The sequence below is a fragment of the Phragmites australis genome, chromosome 11 (assembly GCF_958298935.1).
Source record: "Phragmites australis chromosome 11, lpPhrAust1.1, whole genome shotgun sequence".
NCBI classification, from domain to species: domain Eukaryota; kingdom Viridiplantae; phylum Streptophyta; class Magnoliopsida; order Poales; family Poaceae; genus Phragmites; species Phragmites australis.
In genome coordinates this window covers 27547915-27565005 of record NC_084931.1, presented here as the reverse complement: position 1 = coordinate 27565005, position 17091 = coordinate 27547915, and the positions used below count along the sequence as shown (strand labels likewise).

General features: G+C 45.2%; 1 protein-coding gene and 2 pseudogenes across 1 annotated transcript; 2 read left to right on the top strand and 1 right to left on the bottom strand.

Moving 5' to 3' along the window:
* Positions 1-1411: 1411 nt before the first annotated feature.
* LOC133884112 (uncharacterized) lies at positions 1412-2150 on the bottom strand (annotated as a pseudogene).
* Positions 2151-4994: 2844 nt separating this feature from the next.
* On the top strand, positions 4995-5894 carry LOC133884240 (uncharacterized; annotated as a pseudogene).
* Positions 5895-7777: 1883 nt separating this feature from the next.
* LOC133884654 (uncharacterized) lies at positions 7778-15520 on the top strand. The gene is made up of 18 exons (XM_062324148.1): positions 7778-8164; positions 8789-8858; positions 8947-9411; positions 9502-9651; positions 9756-9869; positions 10149-10207; positions 10291-10357; positions 10471-10522; positions 10623-10715; positions 11190-11273; positions 11394-11812; positions 11969-12030; positions 12548-12617; positions 12741-12821; positions 12900-13001; positions 13860-13993; positions 14284-14401; positions 14891-15520. The coding sequence occupies exons 1-18, from the start codon at positions 8121-8123 to the stop codon at positions 15152-15154; spliced, it is 2448 nt and encodes an 815-aa protein (XP_062180132.1). The 5' UTR covers positions 7778-8120; the 3' UTR covers positions 15155-15520.
* The last annotated feature ends 1571 nt before the right edge of the window (positions 15521-17091 follow it).

Genomic DNA, 17091 nt, shown 5'->3' with positions numbered 1-17091 from the left:
GGCATCCTGGAAAGGGAAAGTGACTTAGATACTGAATGGAGGCAAGAACTTCCATGAGAGAGGCTGGGAATTCCATGAACGCTCCAAGGTCTCTCCAGCCAAGGAGGCTAGGTTTCGCTACACCCCTTCATGGATAGAGGTTTTCGTGATCGGCTAGGCACCCAGGGTGGGGCTCACCACATCCCACGGAGCGTTGCCTCCTAGAGCCGCTTTAGGGAAAGTGGTTGCAATCTCCTCCTCCAAAACTGAGGTGGTTGATCAAGGAGGAGCGAAAATCGACAGGCACGCGAGATCAAGCAGCAATTGTTTCGATCGCCGTTACAGGACCCATGACTTTGAGATCTGGAGGTGGCGTCAAACAATTTGGAGTTGGTGCTAGTCCGCATCCCACACAACAATTCGCTTCAGCATAATCAGGCCAAGACTAGTGATGGGTTGAGGAGGTGTCAAATGGAGTAGGTTCCAGTAGTGACGATAAATCATGGAGTTCCATTCCCGGTGTTACCACGACGGTCACTACCATGGGATTGCTGAAAGTCGAAAAGGAAGGCGAAGCCGATCCCAAAAGTGCGGGAACATGGAAAAGCTTGGATGGGCCTATTGAGCCTCCTAGGCCAAATCTAACCAGGCGGAGTGCTCGCACTCAACAATACATGCCCAGTCATGGCGTCCTCCACAGGATCCATGGATTTGGATTTTTTTTCTTCAAAACTATGGTATGATATTTGCTGATTTTATATTAGAAGAGAGTTGGTCCAATTTATGAGAAAAATCTGATCCGAAAATCATACAACTATACAATGATGGAGACATGATGACGGAGATAATTAAACATCACTTAACACAGCTCTAAAAAACGACAGAGTCCAGCGCAGGTTATTGTTGCCAAGCTCGTCACTCCAGCGGCACAGTAGCTCTGACTTCCCATAGCAGACCCTTATCGAAACCTTAGAGCCTCTGTTGGGCGGCTCAAATAGGGGGAGGAACCTCCAAGGCGACACCTCCAAGTAGGATGTGGCGTCGAATACACCGTCATCACCCATCCGAAGGATTGAACTTGGGTTTTCACCCAGAGAGTACCCCAAAGGTGGTGGGAGGCACCACGACAGTGCCTCAAAGGAGGGGAGCAGCATCGGAAGGGATCCCCATTGTTGACACTAGCAGCAAGCTGAAAAAGGCTTTCGTCCGAAGCCTTCCACACCAATCATGTGAACGAACTGTCACGATGCAACCGCCAAAGCTGCATCATGAACTGAGCCACCGTCGACATCTCACACACACATCACTCACAAGGCCACCGCTAGCCATTGAGCTCCTCACCAACCAAAACTGGAGGAAAGAAGATAGATCGCCAAAGGGAAGAGCCCAATAAGCATCGGGTGGCCAAGATGGGAGAGCGACACGCGAGAACTTAGACGATCACCACATCGGGCACCACGGCGGCGGCGCCCGCCGGAGCACCTATGACAAGAGCCAAGCTACGAGGCAAGGAGCCACCGCGCACTACCGCCAGCCTCCACAAGAGCCGCACCAACGCCACTACACCATCACCGTCGGCCCCTACGCCAACACGCACCGTCGGCCTCCGCACCAACGCAACTTTGTATAGACGGCCTTCGCACATAGCACCTGGCGACCAGCGCCCAAGCCAACAGCCTCCACAACGGCACGCCGTTGCGCACGCCGCACTTGAGCCCAAACTCCCGGAAGCTGATTTCCATGTCTGCGGCGGCGACGAGCAGCTCAGCCGCCTGCGCTGGCTCCAGGATCTCCCCCACCCGCTTCATCGTGCGAAGCCGCAGCCCGTCCGCCTTGTCCAGCACCCTTCTGACCTGCCCCCCCCCCACGTCCAACTCATTCCCGGACGCCACCACAACATGACCCTCCTGCACCTGCGCCATCACCCACGACAGCCCGTCCTCCTCGGCCACTGTGCACCGCAACAGGTCATCGATCTGGGCCAGCTGCGTAGGGCTGAGGTCGCCGAGGTTCCCCGACCGCATACCTAGCAGCAGATCCCAGAGTTGCGCCTCGAACTGGCTGCCATACTCGGTGTAGAGCAGGTGAACGAGTGTGGCCGCCCGCCACCCGATGAGTCAATACGCGGCACCGCGCTCCGCGGGGTAGGCCCACGGCAAAAGCGGGAGGCGAGGGGCAAGATGGGCGGGGAGGATGTGGCCGAGGACAGTGAGGAGGCGGAGGCCGCGACGCCGCCGCCGCCCAGCGAGGAGAGCCGCGTGCACGAGCAGCCCCAAGGCGGTAGCACATCAACAGCGCCCGCAACGCCGGATCTCAAAATTTAGTGCGATACAGGTCTAGGTTTTTTTTTATTTTTTTTAAAGGCTTTAATTTTTGTCACACTGTCCGATCTTCATTAGAGACTATATGAAGACTGGTTTCATCTTGAAACATAGCCAGCAAATATGCGAAAGCTGATGATCGAACCCTCAACTTGTTGGTTCGCTCGCCGATACCTGTCTAGATTTCCTCGCGACGACGCAGGAAGCGCACCATTTTGGGGGGAGAGTGAGAATGATTGGTGAGCCACAGCTCCGCCCAGGGAGGGAGGTCCTAGATTGGATGACCATAGTGGGCGTGTTTTGAACAGAGGGGGTCAAAGATACGATAATAGCAAGGGCGTTGGCTTTCATCAGGATCAAGTTTCTGCCCGTGGAGAAGGTTTCCGAGGAGGAAGACTGTAGATGAATGATCAATGTGAGTATATTGAGCGTCGCAAAGAACTGGCCAAAGGTAAAGTTGCATATCCACATTCCATTCAACCTAAACCTGTGGAATTGAAGTGCTTTCGATGCAATGAATCTGGTCATCACCAATTGGAATGCACCAATGAACCGATATGACAAGTGTAAGAAGTCAGGCCACATGGCTGTGGAGTGTGCTTCATCAGGTGGTTCCAACGGCAAACTGCGAATGTCTGTCTTTGGGATACCTGAGGAGGGCTTTTGTTCAATTGCAATCCCAAAGCTGGCAATGAAACAATCTCAAGCTACTGGTTTGGTTAAAATCAAGGAAGGTAATGTTGACAAGGAGAAAGTTGAGGCAGGACAGTCTCAAGCTGGCAATGAAGCAGTGGGGTTGAGATTAGATTGGTGTGTCAGAAAGCTTGATGTTGATGAATATGCATTGAAGTGGAGCAAGAATTGAACAACTATACACAAAGGAAGAGTTTAAACTGGCAACAAAGGGAGGTGACACCTGGATTCTAAAAGGTAACTCAAACTCAGATTTCTTTCACAAGTGTGCTAATAGAAGGAGAAGTAAATGCACAATTGTTTCCTTGGAGACTGATCAGGGGGAAGTCAAGTCTCAAGAAGATATTATGAACCAAATTATCGCATACTACAAGGAGTTGTTCGATTCGACACCTGCCCCTGGTATACATTTGACTTAGGATTTCTGGAGGCCTCGTGGACAAATTTCTGAAGCAGATAAAAATGAGCTTATCAAACCTTTCACAATAGAGGAGATTGACAAGGCTACAATGGCAATGAAATTTGACTCTGCACCTGGCCAAGATGGTATTGATAGCCGCGTATATGAAGAGGAGAGGTTGGAAAGGGAGTGAGAATTTTGCTGCCTTTGAGGCTTGAAGGAGGATATTGATAATATTTTCTTTAAATGTCACATCTCTAGATTTGTATGGTGCTGTGTTAGAAATGCCTTTGAATGGGACGAGTACCCATCGTCGGTTGCTGATTTATGGACAAATTGGCTCCCAAATAAATTTCGAATTTCACAAAACTTGAGCTTATTTTTGGACACGCCTTTACACCAAATGAAAAACTGATCTTGGACGTGTTTGAGTTGTGATCAAGAGCGCCATTGTCGGTTGACGAACCTGTATTCCTGTTGTCGGGTTGTAAGCTGTAATTTATATGAACTCTTATGTAATTTCTAATCAAGTTATGGCATTGCACAGCTCGCAGAAATCGATCGAGAACTACATAGCTGGGTGTGACTTCTGCACAGAGAACACCAGACAGAAACTTTTGCGTTTAATTTCTCTAAAACGCTCGGACACAGAGGCACTGCCCACTCATGACGTTACTTTTTTAGAGAAGATCCAACATCGGTTGTAGTCTAGCTGGTTAGGATATTCGGTTCTCATCAGAGAGGCCCGGGTTTGAGTCCCGGTAATAGTATAGTTTTTTTCATCCATAATGTGATCGTTTGTTTTTGCTTTTAGGGTTAGAGTCCATAATCAGTGTGGTTTTCCGGTGCCTTTTTGTTTATGCTCTGAAAACTGAAGCAGTGATCATCTTTTCTCTGAGCATCTGACCAATGGTGGTCTTCCCGTGCCTATTTGTTTTTGCTCTGAAAACTGAAGCAGTGATCATCTTTTCTCTGAGCATCTGATCAATGGTGGTCTTCCCGTGCCTATTTGTTTTTGCTCTGAAAACTGAAGCAGCGATCATCTTTTGTCTGAGCATCTGGTTACACGCAAAAAAAATACCAATGAGGCCATGTTATCATTGCTACATGGCCGTGGATAACATGCGCTTTTCCTCAAGCACTGCCCAAAATCACGACCTCATCCTGCTACTCCATAGTGTGGTACCGGTACGTTGCAACACACCCGAAATTCGTTTGGCGACAGAACCCTCCAACTATACATTCCAACGGCTGCAAGCTCATTAGGGCCCTGCATGGTTCATGCCAAATGTAGGGAAGGAATATGAATCACGCTTTTTTCCGGGACCACCTGTCATCCTCGCTGCCCGGCCCTCCCCCTCCTTTTCCCTATTTATTGGTCAGCCATCATGCACAGCAACGTACCCCGCTCAATTGGGGACCTCGCACATTTCGAACGATCTCGATGAGGTAATCGGAAAATTAAGCTCATCTTTTCTTGGTTCGTTTCTTCTCTTTTTCGTCCATTCGCATGGCTTCTGAAACCTCAATTTTATTCGCACGATTTCTCAGCAAGCTTCTACTCACATGAAATCCAACTACAGAAAAGTTACATTCGTCGCCGACCGTAATATGGCGTTAATTTCGACGTGGTTCGATCCCCAGGGACTCCAATTGAGACGCGGGGCGACAGATCAACGCGAAGGATCATCGTTTATTGGGGCAGGAAACCGTTCGATCGGTCGATGCCACCATGGCTCTGAGCCAGAGCACGCAGTTCGGCCTCGCCACCGCGTTGTTCGGCGTGCTCTCCTTCGTCCTCGTCGTCGTCGCCGAGCTGAGGAAGGTAATGCATTTTCCGCTCCGCGCGCCGCGGATCACGAATGTGCAACGGTTCTGCACGCATGCATGCCGTTCGTCTGCCTGCTGAAATTAACCGGTGCTTCTCTCTATCGTTAGCCACCGTACGGGACACCAATTAAGAGCAAGGATGTGGTCGTTTGTCGATTCCCATCTGACCCGACGGTAGCGTTGGGGGCGCTATCCACACTCGCCGCTGCGTGTAGCGTGGGGCTAGGTGCCCTCACCGTCTGCTTCCCCTACGACGGCAAACCCGTTCCGAGGAAGGCCCTCTTCGGCCACACCCCGCTCTACGTCTTCTTCCATATCGCCGTGTAAGAAATCAAGAACCACGCATGCAGCCGATTGGCCTCAAGAATCACATGGATGTGCTCAAGTTTCGTTCCTTCCGTGCAGAGGCGTCACGGTGGCTGGGGTGGGCATGACAGTGTGGCCGACGGCGGTCGAGGCCATGCACCACATTCGGAATGTGCACCGCGACCTGAGGCACGCCTGCCCGACGGCCAAGATCGGGGTGCTCGGCGGCGCGGCGTTCCTCAACCTGGACGCCATGCTCTTTTGGATCGCCTGCCTCATGCTTGTCGGCAACGTCAGGAAGGACTACTTCGACGACGACAGCGGCGACGAGGATGAACATCGTCGCAGGGCTAGAGGAGAAGTAACCTCCAGTTCACAACATGTAGCATCCGCGTAACATACATCATCTGTAAGTGCATGTATATATGCATGAAACTCATATTCACACGTAGATTAACCGATCGATAAATTAGGGAAATAATAGGAATAGAGATGACCATGGCAGCCAGAGCCACCAAAACGAGCCCGTACGAAATCCTACTTCCTCTTGGGACAGAGGCAGGTCCAGATGGGTGGGACCCACGTTCGATATTGGGGAACAACTGAACGAGCTGGGGCCCACCGGCTTCACGTGGTTAACGATGGAAACCATGAACTACCTCCCGTAATGATGGCATGATGCGCATGGTTCAAATAAAAACCTTCCGTAATGATGCATCCCGTCCTAAAAAAAATACTCTAGTCAGAAGACGCAGGTGCACAAAAGAAGAGCAAAACCGGCACAGCAAATACACCCTCCCGTTATAAAATAAAGGAAAATGCTACAACACTCAAATCGTAACTTAATCGGACGTTCTGATTGTACGTATAGTAGGTTGATAAATTACTATATTATTTTGAATAAGATATGATCTTAGATGTATATTTTTGACTACTATTTTTTATTAAAATATATTTATTAAATTTATTAAATTTATAATATTGTCAATCATTTTTCAAAACAAATATACACATATAATTTTAAAGTTTTCAAACTAAATATTTTAAAAACTATTATTAGTCTTTTTAAAAGTCTGTTGAACCTTTTTCAAAACATATCCAAGCATGGTATCCATCCAGTCAAATATAAATGGCGTTGTCATTTTTTATTGTCTTAATGTGCAACTTTGACTATTATTTTTTATTAGAATATAGTTACATATATAATAAAAAAATAATATTATGAAAGCACTTTTTAAGAAAATCTATACATATGATTTTTATATTTCTAAATTAAATATTTTAAAAGATATTGATGGTAGAAGTTTGAAAATCTTAATCAGATATCCGTGATCAACGCGGCAGGTATCTATTATCGGAGAGAGTACTACCTGCATAATAAGAGCGTCTTAATTGCGCCTGCATGTAAATAGCTGGAACAAGAAGAGCTTGAGGTGTGTGTGCAGTAATGATTGATGCGGTATATGTGTCGTGGTTGGGAGCAGCTTCAAAGCAGCAGCGGCGCAGGTTACGCATCATCCCGCGGCACGGATCGGTGGATCAACCACAGATGCCTCGGCGCCTCTCCCTTCCCTGGGCCCCACGGATCCCGTCGCTGGAAGTCACGGTTCATTCACTTCCTCCCAAACGTAACCAACCTGTAAGCCTTGATCCTGTGTGGCGTAATCTCTGCCACCATGTACCGACAAGCGCTGTCGGTGGGTATGGGATTAGCCCGTTTTTGCGGTTAGTGCGGACAGTCGGCCAACAGAGATGTTGATGTGTGATAGACAAATTCAATTCAACAATGCTGACGTTGATTTGCCATAGCGTAGTGTGGTTTGTCTTCACTGGTACGGCAACCCGGTTATAGATGTATTCAAGGATAGTACAAAACTAGCAAATGCTACTCTACTTTCAAAAAGGAGTCTCAAGTCTCAACTCACAAATTTATGTCATACATGAACATGCTAGCTACAGTACGAAATCTCGCTTTTTGGCTCATGGGCGTCTAACTGTTTTGTTCGGTTGTCTTGCGATGATAAGATGTAGTTGGTTATCAGCTCTGACATACATCAATCACAGAAAGTTTAACACATCTTACTCGTTTGTGCACAGTGCAAGAATCATACATGGTTTAGAGATTGGGGATCCACGGAGAAAACACACAGTCCGTAGGCATTGAATTTCACAAATCTGATCAGCATCTGCTCTATCGATGGAGACTAGGCACTGGACTGGCGACATGGCGACAGCCCAATCGACGGGAGGGACAACCCGAGGTGGCACCGTTTCCCCGTGCACGGAGGATCGGGATCTCGGTCTTGCCACTCGCGGCGGAGGACACAGGTCACGGAACCCGTACTGCGTACACCACTGCGACTGCGAGTCGCCCTCGAACCAACCCCCCCGTCCCCTCCCCGTGTCAGCGAGCAAAGACCGCGCGGCGCGAGCCACGAGGGTGGTCAGGTCATCCCCGTTTCTCCCTAGTTCCCCACACCCAAGTACGGACACTCTCCCACTCCCCGCACGCCGACTCCGCGCCGGCCAGATCACAGCCGCCGCCGCCGCTCTCAAGACGGCCCCGCCGCAGCGGGCGCGAGGAGGACGAGATGAAGCCCAAGAGCCTCCCGTTCATCGCCTTCGAGCACAAGCGGTGCGTTCCCTTCCCCCCGCCCTCGCTCCTGCCGCGCCGCGAAGCGTGGTGGTGTCCTCCGCCGCACTTTGAAAGCTTCCGACTAGTTTTGGTCTCCTCCTTTTGTTCCATTGCGAGTTTGCCCTTCCGCGGATTTGGTCGTGCTCGTTTTCGCTTGCCGGGGATCTCGGTTCGGTGCGGCGCGGGGTTTGTTTTGCTGGAATTTTCGGGTGATGCGGCGGGAAATTCCGCGCGCTTGTTCCCGCAGCGGTGGGCATCTGGTCCCCTCCACGAATCGGAGGGAGGGTAGCTGTTTTAGCTTCGTGTGAATTTGTTCGTAGGATTGCCCGAATCGGGAGCTCTGTGGTGTACTGGCGTTTGCCTTTTTGAAAAGATCTGGGGTTTCTGTGGCCGTGTCCTGCAGTAGGAGCAGAAAGTTTCGGATTTGTTTTGGCAGGACAGCCGGTTCTGGAATTGTATCGTGTAGTCATCAAATTCTTAGTGGATATGATTACTTATTACGAAAACTTCTTTCTGCTTAGAATCTGGGAGGGGATACAAGTATAGAACCCTCGAAATTTTAAGCGTTAGATATCTGCATTTTAGTAGGAAACGTTCCTTTCTGATGCTGTGTGATTGAAGCAGGGATGCATATGGCTTCGCCGTGCGGCCCCAACACTTGCAGCGTTACAAGGAGTACGCAGGCATCTACAAGGTAGAAGACAATCAGACACGCGCCTGAATTTTCATCTGCATTGTCTGATCTTGACGCGCTGCATGCGTTCTTGGTGCTGTACTTGCAGGAGGAAGAGGAGGAGAGATCTGATAGATGGAAGAGTTTTCTGGAGAGGCAGACTGAGTCGTCTGGACAAGATATTGGTGAGAATGCTAAGGGTGGTGGTTCTGAATCACCGCATGAGAAGACTGCCCCAGGGCTGCGGAAGATTGAAATATGGACGCCAATTAGGCTGTCCCTGAGCAACATCGAGCAGATGATGAGTCTGCGTGTCAAGGAGAAGCAATCTTCTGCTGGCAAGCAGCAAGCAAATGATGGAACTCATCCCATGAAAGTCGAACAGGGCAAGTTGTCAGAGGACTCAGATGACGAGTTCTATGACGTAGATAAGGTTGAACCTACCCAAGAAGTGCATTCAGGTGATACTGCGAATGCTGATGTTGGAAGTAGGAGTCAAGAAGAAAATTGTATTTCCAAGGAAGAGTTGGAGTGTCTTGTCCATGGTGGATTACCAATGGCTTTGAGGGGAGAGGTGCAGCCTGTGCATTGGAGCATTTTATTTCGTTCTTTTAATTTTGATTTGTTCAGCTCATTCAGCAGGTTCGTGCTTTTCTGGTGACAGCTATGGCAAGCATTTGTTGGTACTGGAGCTCGTAGAGTAGAAGGGTATTATGATGATCTTGCAACAGAAGGTGAATTAAAAAATACCAAATGTTCAGATTCTTCAACATCAGAAGGTGTCCATGAAATGTGGATAGGGCAAATAGAGAAGGTAGCTATGTGTGGACATTTTCATGGGAAAGCATGATCCTTTTGTCGATAGTTTACTGCTGGAAAGTCTAATAGTCCAATTTGCCCCTTCTTGACTCCTTATAGGACTTGCCCAGAACTTTTCCAGGTCATCCTGCTTTAGATGAGGATGGAAGAAATGCTTTGAGACGCTTGCTTATAGCTTATGCTAAACACAACCCATCGGTTGGTTACTGCCAGGTAAATGTATCCGTCAATGTCGATCCACATTATTGCCTTTTTATGTTACCAAAAGTCAGTTGCTTCTTTGGAGCTCTGAAACGGCAAAACAATATAAAATTGTTGTACTCATGTAACACCACACAAATGAATCTAAAACCTAGTATTTGATGCTTCCAATGAATATGAAGTAAGAACTTCAATCTTTCTCAATAAACATTCTGTGTCTACTACCAACGTTTATACTTGCATACATGCCAACATTTCTCTTAGCATAGATTAATCTCTTGAATACTGTAGGCAATGAATTTTTTTGCTGGTCTCTTACTTCTACTGATGCCGGAGGAGAATGCATTTTGGTATGCCCTCAGAACAATTTGTTGAATCTCATGTTATTATTCGATTAAATAATCTGTTAATCCATCTCTGGAGTATGTTACAGGACATTGGTAGGAATTATCGATGACTATTTTGACGGCTACTTTTCTGAAGAAATGATCGAGTCACAGGTATTGTGAAGTTTCTATTTATCAACTTGTAATGTTTGTTTGCATGTTGGGGTGCTTGAAGCCCCAAGTTCGATTTAATCTCATGCAGAATCCAATTTTTGGTTGTACTTCAGGTGGATCAGCTTGTTTTAGAGGAGTTAGTCCGAGAGAAATTCCCTAAACTAGGTTAGCAACCTATCACAAATAAAAATATAATATTGGTGGCATGTAATTCTTAAATGTTAAAAATCCAAGAATTGGGGCTTAACATGCTTTTTTGACGCAGCAAATCACCTGGATTACCTCGGACTTCAAGTTGCATGGGTTACTGGGCCATGGTTCTTATCCATCTTCACAAATGTGCTTCCCTGGGAGAGTGGTTGGTCTTTATTTTACATTAGTTTCAGCATCTGGCACTTGTAGAAAATCATTCTCTAAGTTTAATGTAACGGGTTACCTCCACAAAGCACATTAACATCTCTGATTTCAAGCCCGGCATTGCTTTTAATGGACACATGAACAGTCACGATCTCATGCAAGTGAAATATCAATTAAAACCTGTAAGGAAAGGAAAGTAGATGATTCTGATCCAGGTCATCTTTATAAGGAGGGGCTGAGTGAGAAGTGGTAAAGTAAGCACTCACTAAAAGATGTGAAAGATAACTAGGTTTGTCTTACATATTAGTAGTGATTATGGGGTACCCAGGAAGTCAGGAACACCATATAAACTTCTCTACTATGATCAGTTATAATAATTTTGGTTACCTAAACCTGTTTGTGTAGCTATCCCATACATATCTATTTGAAAAAACTTTTCATCACATTTACTTCTGAATACTATTGAACATTTCAGTTCTCCGTGTCTGGGATGTGCTTTTGTTTGACGGAAACCGAGTGATGCTGTTCCGGACAGCTCTTGCGCTACTGGAGTTTTATGGTACTGGGACATACTTTTGCTCTGTTTCAATTTCCAAAAGGAAAATATAATATTTTTAGTCAGCTGGTACGCAAAGGTCTGCAAAAAACGTTTGTTGACTGATGCTTGTGTTAATTGTAGGCCCAGCACTTGTGACTACAAAAGATGCCGGTGATGCAGTTACCCTTTTGCAGTCTTTAGCTGGTTCCACTTTTGACAGCAGCCAGCTTGTCTTGACAGCTCGCATGGGATATCAGTCTGTAAATGAAACAATATTGCAAGAGCTGAGGAATAAACACCGCCCATCTGTTATATTTTCAATGGAAGAAAGAGCGAAAGGTCTAAGTGTTTGGACAGACACCAATGGTCTTGCATCAAAGCTATATAATTTCAAACGTGATCCCGAACCGCTGGTTTCAATAAGTGATTCCGCAGACCAGCTGAGTGATGTGGGAGATGGGGATGTCAATCAAGAAAGTAATCCTGGAAACATGGATGATATGTATGGTGGCGTGACAGTCAATTCTGAGATTGATTCTTTGCCTGATCCAAAGGACCAGGTAGCCTTTTCGATCATAGTCCCCAAATCTTGCTATCTGTACCCTAAGGGTTGCAATCTGTAACCCAGACATCTTCTTTTCCTCGTGCTTGGTCAAGTCAAAACATTGCTATAGTTTATCATGCCAAGGTAGTAATGTTTAGTTTTAGCGCCACAGGTTGCCTGGCTGAAGTTGGAGTTATGCCGATTGCTAGAGGAGAGAAGATCAGCTGTTCTCAGGTCTGTTTATTCCTTTCCAAGTTTCCATTACTGTATTCTGTCATAGGTTGCTGGAGCCATCTTATATGAGATTGCACTTTTAAATTTCTCACCAGATGTAAGCAGCAGTTAAATGATGATTGTTGCAATGGTCTGGGCCTCTGGGGAAATGTTATCTCTTTTCTTTTTAACTGCTTCCTGGGGGACTAGTTTTCTGTGGTAATATGAACTGAAGCTGCTAATTTTTTGCATCACAAAAATCCACCTTAATCACTCAAAACAAATCCAAAATTCTTGATCTGGTTGACCACATAGCTCGCATGAACTATAACAAGCGAAGCATTACAGGCAAACCATTTACTACTGTATATTTGCTAAGAAGTTCTAGCTGTTGTTGCTTGTGTTGTGACATTGTTAAACACGAGATCTCTTTACATAACATGATAATGCCCTTTCATATCAATGTGCATTCATGGCAGCGGAATATTTTCCTCTCAGTCGAACTGTTATATTAATTTTTCTTCTTTCTGCTCTGTAGAGCTGATGAACTAGAAACAGCACTGATGGAAATGGTTAAGGAAGATAATAGGCGCCAATTAAGTGCAAAGGTATAGAGTACTAGTACAGAGAAAATTTTCAATTTTGGCAATATCCAGAATGCAGAATCCACAGTAGTTACATAGAGGGTAGAGATATTGCAATAACTACACACTCTTGCTTTCCCCTTTCAGGTTGAGCAGTTGGAACAAGAAATATCTGAACTAAGACAGGGCCTGTCAGACAAGGAGGAACAGGAGCAAGCAATGTTTCAGGTACGATTTGTGTCTGTTCATTCTTCTAAATGCTTCTTCATACTACTACATATCCACTAACCAGGAGTCTTGTTAAAGGTCCTGATGCGTGTAGAGCAAGAACTGAAAATTGCAGAGGAAGCCCGCATCTCTGCTGAGCAGGATGCTGCTGCTCAGAGATACGCTGCTAATGTTCTACAGGTTGATCAACAGACTTGATCTATTGCCAAGATCAACTTTATTCTCTTACGCATCATCTATTTCCATTTGAACTAGGTGAAATCCAGTCTTGTTCAGTGTAGCATCCATTGTCAGCATAGCGAGAGATAACTTTGTTGTGTTTATTAACAAATGAACATAGACTTCATAACGAAAAAATGTATTTTAGTGCTTTTAAAAAAATTGGTAAGCTAGGTTGAAACAGTTGGCCTTGGCATCGGTCTGTTCCCAGCAAAACAATTAACTCAAACAAATATACGAGGCTGACTTTACCAATGTGACTACTGGTTTCAGAATCAGTCTTGCAACCAGATTTCAGAAATTAGCCGGGTTTTGCTGAAAACCTGTCAAACCGGACCAAATCCTTTTTCTTTTTGTAAAAGACTTTTTCAAGGGCTAACGATACCATTTGATCCCCTTTTTTTGTTAGGGTATATGCATTTTTCCTTCTTAGACATGATCCAAACATTAAAAATCTCAATTCGAAGCTTTGAAAAGGGAAAAACTGGATGGCTTTCACTGACCACCCACCAGGTACCGGTTTCCCTGGAGAAACAATCCTGAACCCTGCACACATGTTGCAGCTCACACACATTTTTAACGATGTTCTTTAGAGAAACATGCCTCTAAACAATAAAAACATCCTCATTTGTTCTTCCATTTTTTGAACTAGTAATGCTTGTATTATTGAAGAGCTGGGTACCGGTTCCTCTATTATCCTGTATCACTACTAATAATTGTTTTTTTTTTTATCAAAATTAGCAAGAGGGGTCCATGCCTTCTTTCTACTCTTCTTTTACCATAGCTTGTTCTACGCTTAAGGATCATACATGTGTGCAGGAAAAGTACGAGGAAGCTATGGCTTCACTTGCTCAAATGGAGAACAGAGCAGTAATGGCTGAAACAATGTTAGAGGCCACATTGCAGTACCAATCTAGCCAGCAAAAAGCAATGTCCCCCTGCCCTTCTCCTAGGTATCTCAGTCTTATCTCTTCTCACTATTCTTAGTATGGGATAGCCAGCGGCTTAAAACTGGCAATACGGCTACGCTAATTTACCAGTCATCTTTTTGCTATTTTTAAACTTATTCACTATTGACAAGTTAACATGTGTTTAAAGCTGCTTCTCCGCTCTTATGCTTTTCTTTCACAGAAAACCAGCAGAATGTAATATTGTGATAATGAATTTAATTATGTAGCTTGCTGTCATTTGTTGTCATAATGTTCTAATGTTGATATTTTTCCTGCACCTATTCCCCTTCTAGAACATCAATGCTAGATGCATCCCCTAGTCAGGCAAGCCACAATTCATCACAGGAGTTCCAGCCCAGAAGGAAAAACTTGCTTGGCCCGTTTTCACTGAGTTGGCGTGATAAGAACAAGGTAATTTCTTCTGACCGAAGTGTCTCAGGCATCCTATATATTGTTGTGCTCGTTTTTGCTACTTAAAGTGCTTAAATAAACAATTAAGTATTTTGTTTTAATCTGCAATGCAAAAATGGAGATACTCTCCATCCTTCGAGTTAAAAGCATTAGCTTTACTTTTATCTCTGCTATCTAGTTAAGTTCATAACTTCACAAGGCCTAACTTCAATATTAAATCTCTGTGTAAACAGATATCCCCAAGTTGCATATGAACATGTTTGACATAGCAATTTCTAGGGTATATTCTATATGTTTCCTATCAAGGACTGAAATATCTTCTTTTCATTCTTTCCAGTGCGGTGTTTGAGCCACTAATACATTAGATCATTTTGCATATTGTTGTGAAATTTAAATTCCCATCATTTTCTACTTTTGGCTTATTTCATGCAAAAAGCATACTGCTGCTGTGTACTCCCTTTCAAACTCATCCCCATGGATTCCTCACAGGAAAAACAGAACAATGCTGATGACTCCACAACCACCAAATTTAGTAACAATAATGATGAAAGGGTAGAAACATCCAACAAGGAAAATGAGAAGCAGAGAGAAACACTAAAGCCAGATAATGAACAGACAGCAGAACCATCCAAAGAAGATGGCAAGCTGAGAGCAGAGACACCCGAGAAAGACAACGAACTGCCAAGGGTCCAAATAACCACGAGTGGTATGAATGGAGAGCATGAACAGCTGCAAGAAATAACATTGGATTGACAACCACAAGTTCACCTTTTTCAAAATATCTTCACCCCCCTGGTATATTGGTATATGTTGTGATCTGATCATGCAGTGACAGTTGAGGCAACACAGGGTGGCTTGAGTTTTGAAATATTCATGTCATTTATTGCTGTACCTATTCGTGCACACACTGTATTCGCTCCTCCCCCTTGTCCTTTGTGGTTTCTCAATTTTTTTAACTACTACTTCTGTAGGTCTACAGGGTTGTTTCTTCTCTCCATTTTTTTATAACTTGAGAAGAGAAAGGAAGTTATATGGTTGTCTATTAGTTGTCACCTTCTGATGTAAAAATTCATGAGAAGAATTGTACGAAATGAATGAGAATTCTTGGCAATTATGACATGCTTATTGTTGTAAATTATCGTATTTATTTATAGAATGTGCTTGTTGTCAATTATTATTATCCCTTGTAGAGAAGAGGTCCGTGTTGGCGATATCTACACCTGTGAAACTTCATGCAGATGTTGATGTTCTCCAGAGTTTTGTATGCCTAGTTGAGAAGGCTGTGTGCTACACTGCTACTTGTTCTCTTGTCGGTTCAACTGATGCATTTGGCTTCCGTATATGCTTCAGCTCCATCAGGCATATTTTGGGCCCTGCTTCTATTTCCACAGGAATATGTCTTCAAACTTTTTGAGTCTGTATCTGAAAAGCCTTCACTGTGGTCCTCCTAGTACAACTTTGCTGATGTGTTTCGTGAGACCAGTCCGAGCGCAGAACTCATGTGAACGGGCAAAAGAGCCTCTCAAGAGTTGAACCGATTTCTGGTAAATTTTTCAGAAGCAAGCAATTCTCTTTGAAGTACACAAAGTTTCATTCCGGAATATGTATTACACAAGGGGTCTTACGTAACCTCTCTGTTTCTTCACACAAGCTAATAGTATTCTTATGAAGCAAAAAACTATCAAGCAGTCATTCGGCTAAAAGCCAAGTTTTCTGCAATAAGGGGACAACGATAAACTCCAAAAAGTCCTGCCTTCGCATCAACTAGCACCAAACACCATGCGAATCTGACGATGCGCCCTTGAGATTCATCAGTTGTAGTTCGGTCCTCTGCTGAAGCTGCTGCTGTGATCGGCTTCCTCGCATGAGCCAGCAGCGTTCCTCGGCACCACGAGGTTGCTGATGGCCCTCGCGATCTGCCGCTTGAGCTGCCCCCTCTTCAGTGGAGGCCTCTTCTCCTTCGAACAGAAGCTGCTGCCACGCTGGTAGTAGTACTCCATGGCTGGCTCCCTCTCTCTTCTTGCTTCCCTTCTTGTGTTTGCGTTCTTGTGTGTGTTCAGTACTGGAAACCAAGTGCTCACTTGTGAAGGGGATGGTAGGTGGTGGCAAGTATTATAAGCGCAAACATGCCATGTTGATGCATTGGAAATATGTTGGTATGTATCACTATCACCTGGTGTGTTTATTTACCATTCTTTGCAGGAGCAAATTTGACTACTTCTGGGCCACGGTGCTTAGTTCCAGTGAGAACGTGTGATCAAGTCACTAATCAAGGAATTTATGCTGGCCCTGAAAGGGACAGAAACTGTTAGTAACTACTAGACTACAAGAGGCGAGTTGGACGTGTGGATCGGGGGAGGGGTGCATCTTTGAAGCTCATCCAAAGACCATTGACTAGTCAGTCAGACTGGTCAGTTCACCACGAATTCAAACTCATGGCAAATAGAAAATATTGTAGACATGTCTGACTTCTACCAGTGCGCGCTCATCCTCGTACCGAGTGTAAGTTGATCCACCATTTGGAGTGTTGTGTCAAATTCTGGCGAACTGAACCTGTCATCAGACTGCAGCATGAGATCAAGCAAAGCCTGGCACCAACAGTGATTAAAAGAAAAAGACACAGCACAAAAGCACTGTTCACCGTGGAACTGAAAATACGATTAAGCAACACGTGCTGGCGATCGACGTTG

Coding starts and splice junctions, on each gene's coding strand:
- LOC133884654 (XM_062324148.1), top strand. CDS start 8,121: ATGAAGCCCAAGAGCCTCCCGTTCATCGCCTTCGAGCACAAGCG. Junction 9,652..9,755: donor GGATAGGGCAAATAGAGAAG/GTAGCTATGTGT, acceptor GACTCCTTATAG/GACTTGCCCAGAACTTTTCC. Junction 12,822..12,899: donor AGGAGCAAGCAATGTTTCAG/GTACGATTTGTG, acceptor GTCTTGTTAAAG/GTCCTGATGCGTGTAGAGCA.